The sequence below is a fragment of the Nicotiana tabacum genome, chromosome 14 (genome assembly GCF_000715075.1).
Source record: "Nicotiana tabacum cultivar K326 chromosome 14, ASM71507v2, whole genome shotgun sequence".
NCBI classification, from domain to species: Eukaryota; Viridiplantae; Streptophyta; class Magnoliopsida; order Solanales; family Solanaceae; genus Nicotiana; species Nicotiana tabacum.
In genome coordinates, this window is record NC_134093.1 from 75,739,131 (window position 1) to 75,760,328 (window position 21,198).

A 21,198-nucleotide genomic window follows, 5' to 3' on the forward strand; every position below is an offset into this window, starting at 1 on the left:
ATCAGCAAAAAACATCAACCATCCCCCACCCAAAAAGAGGAACGAGAACAAATATAACATTCCCAACTGGAAAAGCAAATTACCATTCGACATAAGACTCCCTCATGTTTGAATACATAAGATGCCCTCACATTAACATGATTTTCAATAACCCAGTTAAAGTATAGCCAAACACCAACTCAGTAAACCAGAATATTTTTTGCTAACAGCTCATGAGACAATTTGGAATCTTTTCACAAACTCTGCTGGGTAAAAATCATTATCCTGCTCCAACTTTGCCTAAAAAATTATTAATTAAATACCCTTCCCCCACCCCAGCTTTAGATTATTCCAGCTATCACAGACGAAATCTCTTCAGAGATTCTGCACATCTTAAATAAATCTGTCAACAACTTATAGCACATAACTGGTCGGATACAAAGAAAGCTTCTACAGATAGTTTGACCTATAACTCTGGCTTGTACCAGAAAAGCAGAAACAACGTACACTTGAATTTTATACAATAGACACAATATGCCAAGCAAAGGTTATTCACATATGATGGACTCCCAGTACAACTTTATCTCCATATAATAGGTACAAAATGCCAAGCAAAAGTTATTCCCATATTATGGACTTACCTCCATTGTCCCTAGAAACATAGGTGAATTATAAGCTTATAACCATGGTTAGGAAAGTACCTCTACAAATATGAATTCAATTCCACCGATAAGATCAACCTGCTGAATAAGAAAAACAGGAGTAGCTGAAAGAGCTTTATTAGATAACTCAGGAATTTCATAAAACATGTTTGTTAGCATTCCGATAAGCTTGCTGTGAACTATTTCAGCCCAAGAGTTTATCCTGCTAACAGATATAAGCACCTGAACAACCTGCACGAGTATTAAGAAAAAAGTTAGAACTCAAACATCAAGCACTTTTGAAGCTTAAATTCTTATCATAGAAACAGAAGTACAGGTGAGAAAGATTAGTATTAAATGCACAACCGTCAATTCATTGGTCATATGGATATTCATTTAGGGATCACAAATTATAACAGTGGGTGTTGACACTCATATTTACCATTATATGAAGGGGAAAACTAAGAGACTAATTGAAACAAATAAGGCAGCACCTGAGGTCATTGAGGACAAAATACAATAAAATACTTAAGGTAAAAGCATCCAACTTATCCTGCATTTTCATGTGCTTATAATTTCTTTAGTTTACAGCCGAATAATATCTATATTGGTATAGATTCCTGTTAGAAAATAAGACGAGCGGATTGAGAGAAAACTCAGCTTGATTATTCCCTCAAGTCATTGGGGTTTAAATAGCAAAGTGTACATATTCTAAGAAAAGATAGAGAATCAATCACAATCAATTTACAATCAAGCTATATACAAGATCCTGGAATATTTTAGAATATCTACGAGATTCTAACATTCCCCTTAAGATGATGCATATAAACCATATGTATCAAGCTTGTTACAAACGCAGCCAATATGAGAACCAGTGCCTGATTTGGTGAAAATACCTGCACGCTGATCATTTGACTTCACGAATTTTGTAACAATATTTCACGAGAGTACCTTCTCTCCGATGAAGTGACAATCGATCTCAATGTGTTTAGTTCTCTCATGAAACATTGGATTTGATGTAATATGAAGAGCAGCTTGGTTATCATCCCACAATATCCATTGACTAAATTCTTTAAACTTCAATTCTTTGAACACTAAGTTTAATCCAAATCAATTTGCAAGTTGCCACAACCATTGCGCGGTATTCAGCTTCGGCACTAGATCGAGCAACCACATTCTGTTTCTATTCCAAGATACCAAATTACCTCCTACCGGAACGCAATATCCAGATGTAGACCGCCTATCGAAAGGTGATCCTGCCCAATCAGCGTCTTTGTATCCAACATTTGCTCAGGACCTCGATCCTCAAAAAGTGATCATTTGCCTGGGGCTGATTTTAAGTATCGAATAATACGAACAACTGCATTGCTGTGACTATCACACAGAGGGTCCATAAACTGACTTACAACACTCACAGGAAAGGCAATGTCAGGTCGAGTCACGGTGACATAGTTCAACTTACCAACTAGCCGCCTATACCTTCTAGGATTACTAAGGGGCTCCCCCTATCGTGGTAGGAGTTTAATATTCGGCTCCATAGGAGTGTCAATGGGTCTACAACCTGTCATAATTGTCTCCTAAAGATTGTCTAAAGCTTTCTTACGCTCTAAGATGACAACTAAGATGACAACTCCTGATTTGGACTGCGCGACCTCAATGACTAGGAAATACTTCAAACTGCCCAGGTCCTTCGTCTGGAAATGCTGAAAGAGATGTTGTTTCAATTTAATTATACCATCTTCATCATTGCCCGTGATAACTATATCATTAGTAAACGCACAGATTATGAGCAGTATGGCGATAGAATACAGAATGATCAGCCTCACTGCGAGTCTTACCAAATTCGTGAATAAGTATGCTGAACTTACCAAACCATACTCGAGGAGATTGTTTGAAACATATAGGGACCAGCACAACCGGCACACAAGACAACTAGATTTTCTCTCAGCAACAAAACCAGGTGGTTGCTCATGGAGAAAACCATTCGTAAAGTCCAACTGACAAAGAGGCCAATGGCGAACAGTAGTCATGGATAGAAAAAGATGGACATATGCTATTTCAGCTACGTGAGAGAAAGTATCACCGTAATCAAGCCCAAATATTGAGTATAAACTTTGGCAATAAGGCAGGCTTTAAGCCGATCAATTTGACCATCTGGACCAACTTTTACTGGATACACCCACCGACAACTAACGGTAGATTTACCTGGAGGTAGATGAACAAGCTCCTAAGTGGCAAGTACCACTAGCATGTAAAGCAGACATCTCCTCGATCAGAGCATGTCGCCCTCCAGGATGAGATAACACTTCACCAGTGGACTTAGGGATAGAAATATAGGACAAAGATGACACAAAGGCATAATGGGGTGATGATAAACGATGATAAGTAAAACCAATGTACTAGGGGTTAGGATTAAGAGTAGATCGAATACCTTTCCGGAGTTGGATTGGTGGACTAGGAGATAAGTCCGCAGTAGGTGAAGGATCCGATACAGGACATGATGGTGGACGTTGACTGTGATGATAAGTTAGGAATGGTGGAGCGGTAGAAGATGGAACTAGAGATGTAGGTGGCGGAGCTGGAATTATATGTGGTGGAGATGGAGCTGTAGGTGATGAAACCAGAGCTATTGGTGGTGAAGGCAAGGAGGAAGGTGAAGGAGAGATAGTGACTGAATCTCCAAAACATGGAACTGGTAACACCTTAGAAATGATCACTTAAACTTGTGAATTATGATTGGTTTTCAAAGAAGGTGACATTAGGAGACATAAGGCACCGCTTGGAGGTCTGGTGAATAACATTATTATTCCTTTTGCAACCACAACAACATACCCAGTATTATCCTACACTGTGGGGTCTAGGGAGGGTAGTGTGTACGCAGACCTTACCCCTACCTTGTGAGGAAAGAGAGGTTGTTTCCAATAGACCCTCGGCTCAGGAAAGCATAAGCGCATATTAATGGAAATATAGACAAGAAGGGACAGTACCAAAAAGCCATATAAAAGCAGAATAAAAACAACAAAATAGTAAAGTGATCAACAATGAAAGAAAACAACGGTTAGTCATACTACCAACAGAAAGCGAGACTGCGGGCCAATACTACTGTTACGAACACCCTAGACCACCCACTCTACTACCCTAATCCTCGACCTGCATACCTTCCTATCAAGGGTCATGTCCTCGGTCAGCTGAAGTTGCGCCATGTCTTGCCTAATCACCTCTCCCCACCTCTTCTTTGGCCTACCTCTACCTCTCTGTAGGCCCTCCAATGTCAACCTCTCACCTCCTCACCGGGGCGTCTGTGCTCCTCCTCCTGACATGACCAAACCACCTAAGCCGCGCTTCCCGCATCTTGTCCTCAATAGGGGCCACACCTACCTTGTCGCGAATAACCTCATTTCTGATCCTATCTAACCTGGTATGCCCGCACATCCATCTCAACATCCTCATCTCTACTACCTTCATCTTTTGGACATGAGCGATCTTGACTGGCCAACACTCAGCCCCATTCAACATCGTTGGTCTGACCACAACTCTGTAGAACTTACCTTTAAGTTTCGGTGGCACCTTCTTGTCACACAAAACACTGGAAGTGAGTCTCCATTTCATTCATCCCGCCCCAATACGATGTGTGATATATTCATCAATGTCCCCATCCCTCTGAATAATAGACCCAAGGTACTTAAAAATTCTTTTCCTAGGGATGACCTGCGAGTCCAGCCTCACCTCTCCTTCCCCTCCTTGAGTCTCGCCACTGAACTTACACTCCAAGTATTCTATCTTGGTCCTGCTCAACTTGAAACCTTTAGACTCTAGGGTCTGCCTCCATACCTCTAATTGCACGTTCACACCATCTCACGTCTCGTCAATCAATACAATATCATCTGTAAATAGCATGCACCACGGCACCTCCCCTTGGATGTGGCGCGTTAGTACGTCCATCGCCAGAGCAAACAAAAAAGGGCTGAGTGCCGACCCATGATGCAACCCATCATAACCCAAAAAATAGTCAGAGTCCCCACCCACCGTCCTCACTCGGGTCTTTGCTCCATCATACATGTCCTTAATCAACCTAACATAGGCAACAAGTACACCTCTAGCCTACAAACATCTCTACAAAACCTCCCTCGGAACTTTATCGTACGCCTTTTCTAAGTCGATGAACACCATATGCAAGTCATTCTTTCTCTCCCTATACTGGTCCATCAATCTTCTAACAAGGTGGATGGTTTCTGTAGTCGAGCGCCCCGGCATAAACCCGAACTGGTTCTCGGAAATAGACACACTCTTTCTCACTCTTAGCTCTACCACTCTCTCCCAGACTTTCATAGTATGCCTAAGCAGCTTGATACACCCTGATAGTTATTGCAATTTTGGATATCATCCTTGCTCTTATATACATGAACCATCGTGTTCCACCTCCACTCTTCGGGCATCTTCTTCGTTCTAAAAATAACATTAAATAACCTAGTGAGCCACTCCAGGCCTGCCTTGCTCGCACTCTTCCAAAACTCCACCGGGATTTCATCTGGCCCGGTCACTTTGCCCCTGCTCATCTTACGCATAGCCCCCTCAACTTCATAAACTCTAATCCGCCTACAATACCCAAAGTCACAACGACTCCCGGAAAGTTCCAAATCACCCAGTACAATGCTCATGTCCCACTCCTCATTCAAGAGACTATGGAAGTAGGTCTGTCATCTCCGACGGATAAGCCTCTCATCCAACAAAACTCTACCTTCTTCGTCCTTGATGCACTTCACTTGGTCCAAGTCACGCGCCTTCCTTTCTCGCACCTTGGCTAACCTGAACAACCTTTTATCCCCACCTCGGTCCTCGAGTTCCTCATACAAATGACTAAAAGTTGCAGTCTTGGCCGCCGTAACTGCTAGCTTTGCCTCTTTCTTAGCCAACTTATAATGCTCCCTATTCACCCTTTTCTCTTCCTCGTCTACACTTTCCACTAGCTTCAGATACGCTGCTATTTTGGTTTTCACTTTTCCTTGCACCTCTCCATTCCACCACCAGTCTCCCTTGTGACCACCAGAGTAACCCTTTGAGACTCCTAATACCTCTCTCGTGGCTTCCCTAATGCACTGCGCAGTCGTGGTCCACATAGCGCTTGCGTCCCCACTACTCCAAGCCCCCATAGTCAACAGCTTGACCCCTAACTCCTGCGTCTTAGCTTCCGTCAAGGCTCCCCACTGGATCCTATGTTGGCTATACATCGCCCTCTTCCTCCTCTTCCTCGTTATCTCAAGGTCCATGACCAGGAGCCTATGAAGGGTCGAGAGGTTCTCACTCGGGATGACCTTGCAATCCGTGCAAAGATCTCTATCGGACTTCCTGCAGGGTAAATAATCAATCTAAGTCTCGGCCACCTAACTCCGAAAGGTGACCAAGTGCTCCCTCTTCTTCGGAAAACTCAAGTTTGCTATCACCAAATCAAATGCTCTAGCAAAGTCCAGCAGAGACATTTCTTCTCTGTTTCTATCTCCAAAACCAAAGACACCATGCACATCATCATACCCCCCAGACGTCGCTCCAATGTGGTCGTTGAAATCTCCTCCTATGAAAAGCTTCTCAGTATGCGGGATACCACGCACCATCTCATCCAAATCCTCCCAGAAACGCCTCTTGACTTCCTCATCCAAGCCTGCTTGGGGTGCGTACGCACTGATTATGTTCAAAGTAAAACCTCTAACAACTAGCTTAATAGTCATCAGCCTGTCATTCACCCTCCTAACCTCCACCACTAGTTCACGGAGGTCCTTATCAACCAAGATACCCACCCCGTTCCTGCCCCTACCCTCCCAGAATACCATAGTTTGAACCTGTCCACATCTCGCGCCTTATCTCCTACCCACCTAGTCCTCTGTACACAAACTATATTAACTTTTCTTTTCTCAAGAATCTTCGCCAACTCTTCAAATTTTCCAGTCAAAGTTCCTATGTTCCAAGACCCCACTCTCAGCCTAGTAGTTCTCCCTTAGCCCTCTTACCCCTTACCCCGCACTCCCTCCCCCGCACTGACACCCCCGAGAACAAGACCTTACCCTACCTACCATCGTTCACCAAAGCCACTATAATCTAGGAGTCACTACGCAAGCACTATCTCGAAAACAAGCGACAAAATAAAATGAATTACCGAAATATAATCCACCACTAAAGGTCGCAAAACAGGTGAAGAAATAAAATAAAGGAACTAACGGGAACTATAATTTACAACTAAAGGTCAGAAAAACAGGTGAAGAAATAAAATAAAGGAACTAAAGGAAACTAATAATCTACAACTAAATGACAGAAAAATAGGTGAAAAAATACAATAAAGGAGCTAAAGGAGACTATAATCTACAACTAAAGGTCAGAAAAATAGGTCAAGAAATATAATTGCTATCCCTTTTGCATCCTCGGGAAACCTGGAAATACACATATAAGAGCACAGGGAGCTAACTTAACTTTTCGTGGAGTAAGGTAATGAACAAAACACGTGCTCCCGAAGACATGAGGTGGAAGTGAGAACAAAGGTTAGTGTGAAAACAACACAAAAAATGAAACATGATTCTGGATAGTCGAGGATGGCATACAATTAATAAGATAACAAGTTGTGATAATTGCACCTCCTAAAATGCAACCAATGATGAGATTGTATGAGTATGGTACAAGTAGTCGCAATGAGATTCCTATCATTCTTTTATCTACTCCACTTTGTTGAGATGTGTAGGGGCAAGATATTTGATGAATGATCCCATGAGAATTCATGAACTATTGAAATGAGGAAGACAAATACTCTGGGCATTATCACTACAAAATGTGCAAATAGAAACCCCAAACTGATTTTGGATTTCCGTGTGGAATGTCGGAAAATAGAAAACAACTCAGATTGATTTTTCATCAAAAATATCCAAGTGCACCTGGAATAATTATCAATAAAACTGATAGAGTTACAGATTATCAAGGTAGAACTGACCCGACTAGGGCCTCAAACATTTGAATTTGGACTAAAGTGAAAAGTGACTGCCCAATTATCAAGACGCCGAGGAAAATGGAGCTCGTATGCTTACTGAGCTGACATGACTCACATTCTAGAGTGGACAAGTGAGACAAACCGAGTACTATTTTCTGAAGTTCTGATAAAGTGGGATATCCCAACTGTTTATGTAGTATCAGTAACAGGATAAGTTGTTAAATGAGGACAAGATGTGAGTCCATGTGACTTAGCAAAAATAAGGTAACAAAATCCATTTGATTCACCCACCAATATAATCTGCCCCATACTACGTTCCTGTATAAAAACAAAGTCATCAAGAAATAAAACAAAGCAGTTAAGTGATTTGGCTAAGCGATTAATTAGATATGAGATTAAAAGGACTACCGGGAACATAAAGAACTAAATTCAAAGGTGAGGAAGTGGACTTGCTTGACCTATTTCAATTGCGATGGTTTGAAACCCATTGATCATTGTGACTGTTGGAAGAGATTGAGAATAGAAAATAGTAGTGAAAACAGATTTATTACTAAAAATGTGATCAGACACTCCTAAATCAATAACCTAACTATTGGGAGGAGAAGATTGAGAGACACAAGTTACGCTATTAATTATCTGAACAACAGAAGCTATCTCAGAGGATGCCTGCTTGTGTGCTTTATACTGAAGGAATTTAATGTAATCTGATAAAGAAATCATCCGGCAATTCAAAGTGTTAGATCCTATTTTAGCGCAACCAAATTCCTCAAATCTAGGAAGCTGCCCAAATCAAGACAGAATCTGATAATTGTAGCCAAAAATCAAGGTCACAGTGGCTGAATTTGAACTTGCCGGAAAAAGTCACCTGAATATTTTGAAAGTAGGAACTAGCCTTGGAAAGTTGCCGAAAAATTGACGATTTGCAGGAAAAAGTAATCTAAACTTTGTTGAAACTCTAGCCTATGATCGGAATGTTCTGAAAACTGGATGGGTGGCGTCGGTCGTCGGAATAGTGAGTCGCACCCCAAGAAGTCAAGGTCGAAGTCTAAAAGTCGCAGGAAAATGGCTCACGTACCCGGCGCATGAGATAGATCTCGCTGGAGCTTTTCTCCTTTGTACGGCGCATGGAAGCGCATGAGAGCTCCTTTTCCGACTAGGATGACTGGGATTTTCTCGCCATAGGAAGCCTGACCTGATGGTGGTGCTGGTTCATGCACAGCAGCTACAGAAATAGAGATAAGTTGGAATAGTACGTACAATTGCCGGAAAATTGCACGGTGATTCTCTAGAAATCGCTGGTAAATGCATAGCGAGTTTTAACACAAGGTCTCTGATACCATGTTAGGAAATAAGACAAGGAAGAACGAATTGGGAGAAACTCAGCTTGATTATTCTCTCACGCCATTGGGGTTTAAATAGTAAGTACACATATTCTAAGAAAGGAAACAGAATCAACCACATTCAAAATACAATCAAGCTATATTCTATTTACAAGATCCTATAATATTCTAGAACATCTATGAGATTCTAACAATTCCAAAACTCATACTTATGTGGTACTATGTCTTATTAATTTGTTACACAAAGATTAGAAATAATTTGACTTTAACCTTTTCATTTTATCCGTAATGGCCCGCTTTTATAGCCACAAAAGTCTTATGACATATTTAAGACCAAAAGTTCCAAAAGGTTTTCTTTCTTTCTTAAACTCCTTGCACAATCAAACTACACAAGGTAAATTGAAACTAAGGGAGTAATTATTTTCCTTAATTCTATCAAACAAATCAACTTCATTTATCAATATCCTCTTTTTTATAAACAACAAAGGCAGATAATGTGTTTGCCTCTCTACAATTGCAACAACAACAACAACAAACCCAGTGTAATCCCACAAGTGGGGTACAGGAGGGTAGAGTGTACCAGGACCTTACCCCTATCTTGTGAGGGTAGAGAGCTTGTTTCCAATAGACCCTCGGCTCAAGGAAAGATGAAAAAGAAGCAATAGCAATAACAACAACACGATAATAGATCAACCAAAGCGAAGAAAACAAGAATAGGAATAAGAATGAGAAACAGAAACCCCAGGTAGTAAAGGAAAACTAAGCGTAAGAAAATACAAGAGCAATATCAATAATACTGATAAGTGAAAGAAATACGTTGCACTACCTACTATCCTTCTACCTTAATCATCGACCTCCACACCCTCCTATCAAGGGTCATGTCTTCAGTAAGCTGAAGTTGCGCCCATGTCTTGCCTAATCACTTCCCCATAAGGCCACAACACCTGCTTGGTCTACCTCTACCTGTCCTTATACCCTCTAAGGCTAACCTCTCACATCTCCTCACCGGGGAAACTGTGTCCCTCCTCTTCACGCGCCCGAACCACCTTGAACTCACTTCCTGCATCTGCCTCTCTACCATTCTCTCTCTAAATACCAAAATTGGTTCACCAGCTAGGGTTCGAACTCATGGAATTTATTGATAAATAATATATTCAACTCATAAACATCATTTATCAGTCATATCAGAATACCTATTTCCTTTCCCTATGTTTAGTTGGTTCCGTCAATCAAGAAGTTAAATGTCCCACTATACACACCTTCCCTCCATTTTCTGGAATTTTATGGAAGTCCAATCAAATCCTTTTTCTTTTATAATGGTATAAAGTCTTACGTTAATGCTCAGCACCAAGATGGTACTGAAAAGGTTACACAAACTGGACTTGTCCAGATTACATGACAAAAGACTCTAGCAAGTCCAGAAAATCAAACACATCAGTATTCTCCATGAAAAAGAAAGTGAGTAAGAAATGTCAACAATAACAAGCCAAGGTAAAGACTCACCCTTATGTCAAGGCCTTTAAGTCTCCTCCTCCTTATTCTGCCTCTATCACAGACAAAATATAGTAAACAACTCAGAGCAGAAGCCCAGATGGATTCTTCCATTTCTTCTATCTGTTCATCACAGTGTAAATAGACTTAGAACGAGAATAGCAATTAGCACTTAAGTAACATCATCGCACAATGCTATTAATTAAAGATAAATGAGCTCAAAGTATGAGAATAAGTGAGAAGCAGGAGATGATGCTGGATCAAGGAACCATTGCTTTCAACCTAATAAATCTGAGCATGAGAAGCACAGTTCCATCTACTTACGCAGTACAGGTGTTTATGAGCCCACGATTCCATGTTCATTATATCAGACACATTTGAAAGGAATTTGCAACATATTATCCTAAAAGGAAGAAATATATAAACAAAAAGAAAGTACTCCAATATGGAGAAACTTTCTTATTCCAGTTTGCCTCAGTGACGCGTTACGAATGAATGGAACATAAGGCCTTTGAGGGGTTGAAACTTAAGTTGCACAACTTGGAAGATTACTTTCGGTTAGTGCATTATTTTGGTGGCTGAAACATGCAATCCTGATGTCAGTGGATCTTGCCAATTTTTAGGATAACCAGAGAGGTTGTTCAGTACACCAGATGGGATAAGCTAGAATGGCAATCCCTTCAGATTTTCAGATTGGATGGTAGGGAGGACATCACTGACCAAATTGGATTGCAGTCCAGTGTTTGGCAAACAGGTATAACAGGTAACTGTAAGATCAACTATATCTTCTCATTTCAATGTAAACTCCAAGGTTTAGCTAGTTTGGAGAAACAGAGTAAACTGCCCAATATGTCTCCAACTTATTCTTGAAGCAACCATTTTCTCCTTGCCTATCATTTCGTTTATATTGCATCCTCAACTTATAAGATTTTGCCCTTAACTGGTCCTTCCAGCCATCGTTGGCCATATATATGGTGTTTCATCCATTTTGGGCTCCTACACTAATATTAATTCTATAACTGCTATCTTGCACATGTGGGGATCCTGAATGACTATGCATAGATCATCTCCTTTTGTGGTTCACTCTACTGACATCATTCCCACTTTTATTATCCCTTTCCAGTACAGTAATGAAACAAGAACCTGGACATATGAGTAACACCTGATGCTTCCCAAAGCTTCGAACAAAATTTCTGTCCAAAAACGCAAAGGCAAAAAAAAAGGAACATGAAAAGAACAAAAATAGAAGAACAGACAAGCTATTCTTCATTGTTCAACCACAAAGCTGGCCAGGCGCCCACTGAACCCCCTTCCCTCTGGGTATCCCTCCTCTCTCTTGACTTCTTTCACTAATCTGCAAATCCGTGACCTCCCAGAAAGGCACTGGCTGTGATTCTTTTGAACACAGATGATGAGGTAAATTTCTGTGAATCTCATTTTCATTGTTGTTCCTTATTTACACTTGTTCTTCCTTTTATGTATTTTTCTTCAGAATTGATTTATCAACAATAATCTTTCAACAACTACCCTTTTTAGCATCACATGCCATTACGTCATGCTGGATCCCAGCTTCAATTTGTCCACCAGCTGTCAGAAGGACATGGCAAACACAACTGTGATGAATTCAGGATGCAATGGCAACAAGGTCAGAGCCAAGGACAAAATTGTACCTTCAGGAATAATTTGGCAACCAATTAAGCAATTCACAAAACCCAAACTAACTCAAAAATTCAGGTGTAGGACTAAGCCAGTGAATCAGTATCCCAACTCAGTATTGAGAACTTTCCAACTGAAGTCCAACGGCTTACTCAATAACTGATCAGTTATTCCTCAACATTAAAGGTTAAATCTTGATTCAGCTTAATCAAAGAACTTCTAGCCCAAAATTTTAACCTTTGGAGTGGACGGCAATTCAGATTTGTGAGCGCTCAAGCTATGTAACAATGCGTGCAAATCTCAATTATCAACATTTTATACTAAAACTTTTTTTTTTTTTGAAAAGGTAAAATTTTATTAATACGCAGTATCAAGAGAATACTACAGCAAGAAAAAAAGAAACACACTAGACTTGGTACATCAGATCTCTATAAAATCTAACAAGTCTAGCACATCCTGAAAATTAAAAACACAATTTCCACTCCTCCAATAGTACAGATTTTGAATGCATCTAAATTTCAGAACTTGAAATTGCTCCTTTTTGCCATCAAAACTTCTTCTATTTCTCTCCATCCAAATTGTCCATGCAATGCATAATGGGACATTTATAATAAATTATGATAAAATAGAAGAACAAAAAATAAGATTCCGGGAAATCAAATCTTACAAAAATCTCTCTTTCCACATTGAGGCGCTCGATATAGAGGCAACCAAAAGAAAATAACAAAAGAAAGGAACAAAAACAAATCTAAAACCAACATCTAGTAAAAGAAACTGTCGTTTCTTGTGTTTCTTGTGCAACTCGGTCAAAATAAACATTAAAAGTGATGACCAAGAAATTACACACATACACACACGCACAGAGAGAGCTTTGACTGTTGGGCACACTTACCTGGACAAGATGAAGAAGGATCTCGTACAGGATGCCTAAGATCCAACACTCAAACTTATCAATGGCTGAGGAATTTTTAACTTTCTTAAGATAATCTGATTTTATATTTCCCTCCAAAGAAAGTTGAATTTCATTGTCCAAATAAGTTTCTTTACAATACTCTTCAATTGTCGAAGCATCATCTGTTGTTGGAGGCTCCAATAAATGAGCATGAACTCCAAGATTCAAAATTAAATCAAAGGCCCGAGTCTTTGATTCCAAACGAGAAGAAGTCATCATTTCCTACGGTCAATTTTCACAAAAGTTAGTATACTGCATATCATCTACACAATAGAGCGGCCATCTAGAACAAGGCAGCACCTCAAGCATGGACAGGGCAAGAGGAGCAGCGGTCTCAGAATCCAAAACATACCTACAAAACCACAATTAGAAAAGATTACCCTTGGGAAAAACTACCAAAATAGAACTAAAACCATTTGTCATGGAAATGTGAAGTTGATACACCACTAAACATAAAATGGTACTCTTAGACGTATCCATAAGGTCCATATTAGGTCAATTAAGATCCATATTAGCTCTTCATAGAAAAGATCCATACCACGTCAAATAATTTCTACTTGTCAAGTGTAAGATAAGAAGAAAAAGAAGAGAGAGACATCTGCAGCACTTGCATTATCAAAAAGTTAATACTAAAATTAAACTACTGTTACAAGACAAGTAGGACTGTAAATTGTCCTAGTCTAAAACCCATGAACATGAATGGCAAGGTACCGAATCATTGAAAGCTGTTGGCTACTCAGTCAAGGATCAGATTTCAAAATCAAGAAGCTGGAAGAGCGCATCAAATGTTGATACTCATAACACACAAGCATTTATGATATTGAGCATGCAGTAAAAATTATGCCAATGCCATACTTTGATGTTTGAGAAGAAAGTGACTTTCTATGACAGAACTAATTCTACTTTGCTGCCGAATTGCACTACTAAAGGTAAATCAAATTACCTTTTAGGGGATAATATATAGAAATAAACAAGATTTAAGTTATGGTTGTCAAAGTTTATTGTAAAAGTTGTAGATGCAGGGAAAGGAGCACATACATGTCAATTACAAGTTTGACAAGTACGCTGACAGCCACATCCATTGATGGCTTTCCACTGTTGTTACTTAGTTTAGATGAAACAGTCATCAGATAAGTATTTGGAGCAGAAGTCTCAGAGCAGGCTGCAGCAATAACCTCATACACCTCCATGGGATTCAGTCGCAGAGGCTGTTGTTCACTGAAAACAGTAAAATATTAGGAGTGAAGAGTGACAAAAAGGGAGGAAATTAGGTAGTGGGAGATGGATGCATAACTAGAAGGAAAGCAACAGTGAACATATTATTAAAGAAAGTAAACCCAATGACCAAACATATTAAAGAAGACCTACAACAAACTGATAAACCATGTTCTTGAAGAGAGAACATTTCTTCAAGTAGAAACAACTTTCAGTATCATATCTATCATCTCTCAAAATAATTTCTACCTGCAGACACACTTTGCCTCCTGTTATTTAAGAATCTCAATGATTAAATCCCCTGGTTTAGAAATCTTCTACCCTTGTGAGGATTTCAACATCAGCAATTTTCCCATTATTTTAACTTTTCCAGGTGATAAAAAGAGCGGAAAACCCCAAAAAGTAACTACGGGTACAATACAAGTATCCTCTGTTTTAGTTTGCTAATTCATAGTGTATTTTGACAAACGAGGACGAAGCACCCATGGCCATGTCAGGTCGATCAACACTGGTCTCGAGATAGACAAAGGATCAATATAGCAAAGCTAAAGTTTGCACTTGTAAGACAAGTAAGAAGCAACGTGAAATTCGGCAAAATAATGGATATGAAGAGAAAAGATAGGAGGTCATCTATCTTTGTTAATTGCTCATCAGCAGCTGAATAAGGATGCCCACACTTAGACTACGGGACAAATCGTATCTGTAAAGCACGTAAATAGAGAAGGTATTAGCTAGAAGTACTTTAAATTCATGGAGGGGGAGACAGACCAACTTCCCCGGGGGGGCGGGGGGACGGAAATTGATAAGATTCTAGTAAACCTGCCGTATAAACTAATATGACCCAAGATAGCCAACATGCGCGTTGGTCCAATTAGAGGCTACTGCCGTAATTGGGCAGATACATGTGCAATTTGGCCAAAAATTGAAGACTATATTGTATTTGGTGGTTATACTTGTAATACTTAGCTCCTTAGGTTAGTATAAGGGTATTTTGGTCATGTTAGCCAAATATTCACTCTGGTATAAATAGCCCTTAAGGCTTTCATTTTAGGTTAGACATTTGATGATTGATAAGTTCTCTTTTGAGATGTGTAATGATTGATTCCCATTGTTGATGACTTGTTCAAGATTGTTCAAGATGTGTGGAATCACACTTCCACCTGAAGGTATTCCTGTAGTTAGGCTCACTTTGTTTTACAATTATTGGATGATTGATTATATCAATTGTTCTTCAATTACTACTTTGTGGGGTCTATTCTCAAATTCTATCCTTTATCTTTAATTTATTGTATTCCCCATTTTAATTCGCACCATTTTGGTATCAGAGCTTGGATTTGTTTGTTTCTACATACATTGGCTAGAATTTGATTTATCAAATCAGAAAATTGCAAAAAACAAAAAAAAATGAAAATTTCCACACACAAAAATAGAAATCAATATATGTGTTCTTTTGTTTTAAACTGAGTTTATCTATTTCTTCATATCTCCTTGTTGACTTTGATCTTCTAAACTTGTGAAGCTCAGCTTTGTTTTACTGAAAGTTGAAGGGAATTATGAGCTAATTAGATGAATTAAAAACAGAAATTCATCTTTGATTTCTGGGATTGGTTGAGTTTGAATCGACTTGAGGGTGTTATTGCTTTGTGGACTGAAATTTGTCTTAGTTGAAAGTGTGCTTCAGTTCAAAAACTGATTTGCTGCTGAAAATCGCCTGAGTTCTGCTGAGTTAGCTGCTGTTTTGAGACCCCTTGTGATGAAATATTCAGTTGGTATTGGCATAGCACCATATTTCTATATTGCTGAATGGAAGAAAACTGTTGAGTCTTTAATATTTTTGCTGCTATAGTTATGCCATTTCAGTCCAGAATTCCTTCACAGTTTTATACCAGAATATGCACCAGTTAGCTGCAAATTTCTGCAGAGAAGGAACTCAATTTGGGACAGTATTTGACAGCAAATTTCTGCATTGTACATCAGTTCTCTGTGCACTAAGAATTCAAAATTCTGAACAGTGAGCAGTTGAAGTTTGCCACTGTTTGTGGTAAATTTGAGGAGTAAATTGATAGCTGAAATTCTCCTTTTTTTTTGTGCTGTACTTCTTAACTGCTTGTACTTTTCTATGTGTTCTTTACTGGTTTGGTAGAACTGGTTCATAGCTATTGAGAGTTTTGAAGTTTGGTTAACATCTGTTGTTTGCTTCTGAGTTTTGAGGTAAGATTCTTGAGATTGGACTGGTCTTGAGGTGAATGGAAACTTAAGTTTTACACCAGTTTGAGGAAGCTGCTGATTGCTACCAGTTTCTGTTCACTATTGAGCTTATTTCTGGGTAGATTTTGATTGAAATCCTTATAATTTGAGGTTCTGCAGTTTCAGATAAGTTCCTGCACTGTTCACCAGAAATTTCAGGTTGTTTGACTGCAGTTTTGTGCCCAGTTTCTGTCAATTTCTGATCAGAAACTTGCCAGAAATTTTCACAGCAGTCTTGCAACTAATTTGCTGAGTTTGGACCAAACTGAGTTGGAGAACAAGTGACAATTTCCCTGGCAGTTTGAGTGACAGTCTGCACAGTTCAGTTGTATTGATTGGGGAGGCTGCATTGTTTGCCTTCTAGTGGGAACTGATTGAAGATTAGTAGTGAATTCCAATAGGAATCTCATTTGTGTAATACTGCAAAATCTCTTACAACTGTGAGCTGTTGCAGTCGTGAGAACTTCCTAGAATTTCAGGTTGCACGGATTAATTTTCCTTACTTCAGTTTCTTCCTTATCTCTTAACCTTGCTAGAATACAACTTGGTATTTGATCCATACTAGCGATAATCTAGTTTACTTTGAGTGCATATTTTATGTTGTGCTACTTCTTTTGTGCTTTTCTCTTTATTTTGGTTGTGAATTATTTGGCTTGTCTGATTGCTTTGATTGTGCCTTTCTTTCATGTCAACATAACTTCCTGTTGAGCTGTCCCACATTTGAGGGATTTGAGGTCCTTGGTCTCCTTATATGGTCTTGGGCAATCCTCACCTCATAAGCTAGCTTTTGGGGTTGAGTTAGGCCCAAGGTCCATTTATCATGGTATCAGAGCCAGGCACATCCCAATTATTGTTACCGATGTTGTGCCCCCATTTATGTTGTCCACGCTCCAGTTTGCAGGCATGGGCGTGAGGGGGAGTGTTGAGTTGTCCCACATCGGAGGGATTTGAGGTCATTGTTCTCTTTATATGGTATTGGGCAATCCTCACCTCATAAGCTAGCTTTTGATGTTGAGTTAGGCCCAAGGTCTATTTATCACTTCCACTCAAGGTTTGAAAGTTGATGAAAAGCAAGACGCTTCTAGCTATGCCAAATTGAAACTTGAAGTCAAGAGTCTTTCCAATGACTCAATGGGAACTCTTGAACGTATTGTACTCCTAATGAAATAAATGAGAGAGAAAAGATAGAGATGAGTAAGGGAAAGAAAAGTGGCAATCCTAGAGAGGAAAAAGGAAAGCATGATTTGCAAAATGAGAGTGGATTGTCACAAGGAGAAAAAAGCAAAAACCGAAAAGAAAAATGAAAAGAGAGAGAAAACAAGATGAGATAAGAGAAAAACAAGAGTGTGAGTGACAGTATATCTTATTATAACTCTAATCTTTCTAACCTTCTTCCTTTAGTTGTTTGGATTCTTTTGTAGCTAATTGTGAAGACGAGCCAATTGAAGAGATAAACATGGGAAGAACTTCGTGACTTGGGCAATGCAAAAGAAGTTGAAGTTTCTTCTTCAAATACGCAAGTGAGCTCAAATTTGGAAGACCAAGGTAAAAAGGCTTCTATAGTTGCTTATTAAGGTAAAATGGTTAATCCTAACTCTCTAGTTACTTCAAATGACATTGTTAGTGACTTGATTGCGAGCGATAATTTAACTACTTGTGATATTCAACATTCTTTACTTTGTGATGACACGCAAAAGGAAAGTTGTGACCATACACTAGTTGAATATGATTTTGGAGATCAAATTGTTAATGAATGTGAACTTGAAAAGCTTCAAATTAGTTTGTGCCATTGGTTGGAAATCATGAATTTGAAGGTGTTTCCTTGAATGCTTGCCATGAAATTAAATTTATTTTTTCTTTAGCTACAAGAAACACGTTTGAGAGTGAAAATTTGACAGAGGATGAATGTCTATTCATCTCTTGGCTAGTGAGTTTTGTCTATTCGTAACACGGTACAGATCTAAAGGTCGAATTCTTCGAGATGTAAATTCTACGATTCGGGGATACAGATCCTAGTACGGATACGGGTGTCGGGATCCGGCTAAAAATAATTCCAAAAAAAAAAAATATATAAAAATATATCTAGATTATGAGAAATATTGTGAAACACTTACGGATAGCTTGTAAAGCATGGATTTCTTTTTTATTCTCAAGTTTTAGATAAGTAAAGGATTGATTTCCTAGATTAAATATGCTATTTTCTTCAAATTTACCCTAGTTTCGGTTCTGATTTGGGGAATCAAATTGTATCTCGTCTCGAATTTTTCCGTCTGTCGTGGTCAAAGTACTCAAAATTGTTTGACCAGATCCGGTACGGATCCCATACCCACATCCATATTAGTGTCATGTCAACACGGGTGCGGCTCATAAACTACCGTGTCGGAGCAACATAGACTAACATGACCAAAATACTCTTATACTAACCTAAGGTGATAAGTATTACAAGTATAGCCACCAAACACAATGTAGTTTCAACTGTTGGCCAAATTGCAAATGTAGCCGCCCAATTACGAAAGTGGCCTCCAATTGGATCCAATGGCTTATTGGCTATCTTGGGTCGTATCATCTCCTTTATCTTTAATTTCTTGTATTCCGCATTTTAATTCATATTGTGAGAAGGCACGGAAGAAAATATGTTATTAATATTGGATGATAAATACAATACAAGAGGTCCCTATTTATAGCTATACACTACAAGGAGATATTACTCCTCTTCCAATGTGGGACAAGACTACACTATACATATCTATAAACTAACACTCCCCCTCAAGCCGGTGCATACACATCATATGTACCGAGCTTGTTACACATGTAACTAATACGAGAACCAGTAAGAGACTTAGTGAAAATATCTGCTAGTTGATCATTCGACTTTACAAACTTTGTAACAATATCTCCTGAAAGTATTTTTTCTCTAACAAAGTGACAGTCGATCTCAATGTGTTTAGTCCTCTCATGGAACACCGGATTTGACGCAATATGAAGAGCAGCTTGGTTATCACACACTAGTTCCATCTTGCTGATTTCTCCGAACTTTAACTCATTGAGCAACTGCTTGACCCAAACTAACTCACACGTCGCCATAGCCATCGCCTGATATTCGGCTTCGGCGCTAGATCGAGCAACTACATTCTGTTTCTTGCTCTTCCACGAAACCAAATTACCTCCTACTAGAACACAATATCCAGACGTAGAACGTCTATCAAAAGATGATCATGCCCAATCAGCATCTGTGTACCCAACAATCTGCTCGTGGCCTCGATCCTCGAATAGTAATCATTTGCCTGGAGCTGACTTTATATACCGAAGAATGCGAACAACTGCATCCCAGTGACTATCACAGGGAGAATCCATAAACTGACTTACAACACTCACCGGAAAAGAAATGTCAATTCTAGTCACTGTGAAGTAATTCGATTTGAAAACCAACCTCATATATCTCGTAGGGTCTCTAAGAGGCTCCCCCTATCCAGGCAGAAGCTTAGCAGTCGGATCCATAGGAGAGTCAATAGGTCTGCAACCCATCATTCCAGTCTCCTCAAGAATGTCTAAGGCATACTTCCGCTGTGAAATAACAATACTTGATCTAGACTGAACGACCTCAATACCTCGAAAATACTTCAATCTGCCCAGATCCTTAGTCTGGAAGTGTTGAAAGAGATGTTGCTTCAGATTAGTAATACCATCCTGATCATTACCAGTAATAACAATATCATCAACATAAACCACTAGATAAATACACAGATTAGGAGCAGAATGCCGATAAAACACAGAGTGATCAGCCTCACTACGAGTCATGCCGAACTCCTGAATAATTGTGCTGAACTTACCAAACCAAGCTCGAGGGGACTGTTTCAAACCATATAGTGACTTGCGCAATCTGCACACACAACCATTAAACTCCCCCTAAGCAACAAAACCAGGTGGTTGCTCCATATAAACTTCTTCCTCAAGATCACCGTGGAGAAAAGCATTCTTAATGTCTAACTGATAAAGAGGCCAATGACGTACAGCAGCCATGGACAAAAAGAGACGAACATATGCTACTTTAGCCACGGCAAAGAAAGTATCACTATAATCAAGCCCAAAAATCTGAGTATATCCTTTTGCAACAAGACGAGCCTTAAGCCGATCAACCTGGCCATCCGGGCCGACTTTGACTGCATAAACCCAACGACAACCAACAGTAAACTTACCTGCAGGAAGAGGAACAAGCTCCCAAGTGTCACTCGCATATAAAGCACACATCTCGTCAATCATAGCATGTCGCCATCCTGGATGAGATAGTGCCTCACCTGTAGACTTAGGAATAGAAACAGTGGACAAAGAAGATATAAAAGCATAATGTGGTGAAGACAGACGATGATAACTTAAACCGACATAGTGGGGATTAGGATTAAGTGTGGATCGTACACCTTTGCGGAGTGCAATTGGTTGACTAAGAGGAGACAAGTCCGCAGTAGGTGCAGAATCTGATGCGGGGCGTGAATCAACTGGGCCTGATGCTGGATGTGGACGACGATGATAAGTCAAGAGTGGTGGAGCTGCAGAAGGTTGAACTGGAATATGTGGAGGAACTGGAGCTATAGGTGGTGGAGCTACAACCGGAGCTGTAGGTGGTGGAGCTACAACCGGAGCTGTAGGTGGTAGAGTTACAACTGGAGCTATAGGTGGTGGAGCTACAACTGGAGCTGTAGGTGGTGGAGCTGG

The 21,198-nt window shown here is 39.6% G+C and overlaps 1 protein-coding gene across 1 annotated transcript in view; it reads right to left on the reverse strand.

Moving 5' to 3' along the window:
- LOC107829543 (uncharacterized) overlaps positions 1-21,198 on the reverse strand; it is a 51,180-nt gene that overhangs the window by 7,880 nt on the left and 22,102 nt on the right. The window contains exons 7-11 of the mRNA XM_016656992.2: positions 14,065-14,244; positions 13,327-13,378; positions 12,967-13,248; positions 10,431-10,541; positions 681-872 (exon numbers count right to left, since the gene is read on the reverse strand). Of these exons, the coding sequence (XP_016512478.1) occupies positions 681-872; positions 10,431-10,541; positions 12,967-13,248; positions 13,327-13,378; positions 14,065-14,244 (817 nt within the window). The remainder of the gene's footprint in view (positions 1-680; positions 873-10,430; positions 10,542-12,966; positions 13,249-13,326; positions 13,379-14,064; positions 14,245-21,198) is intronic.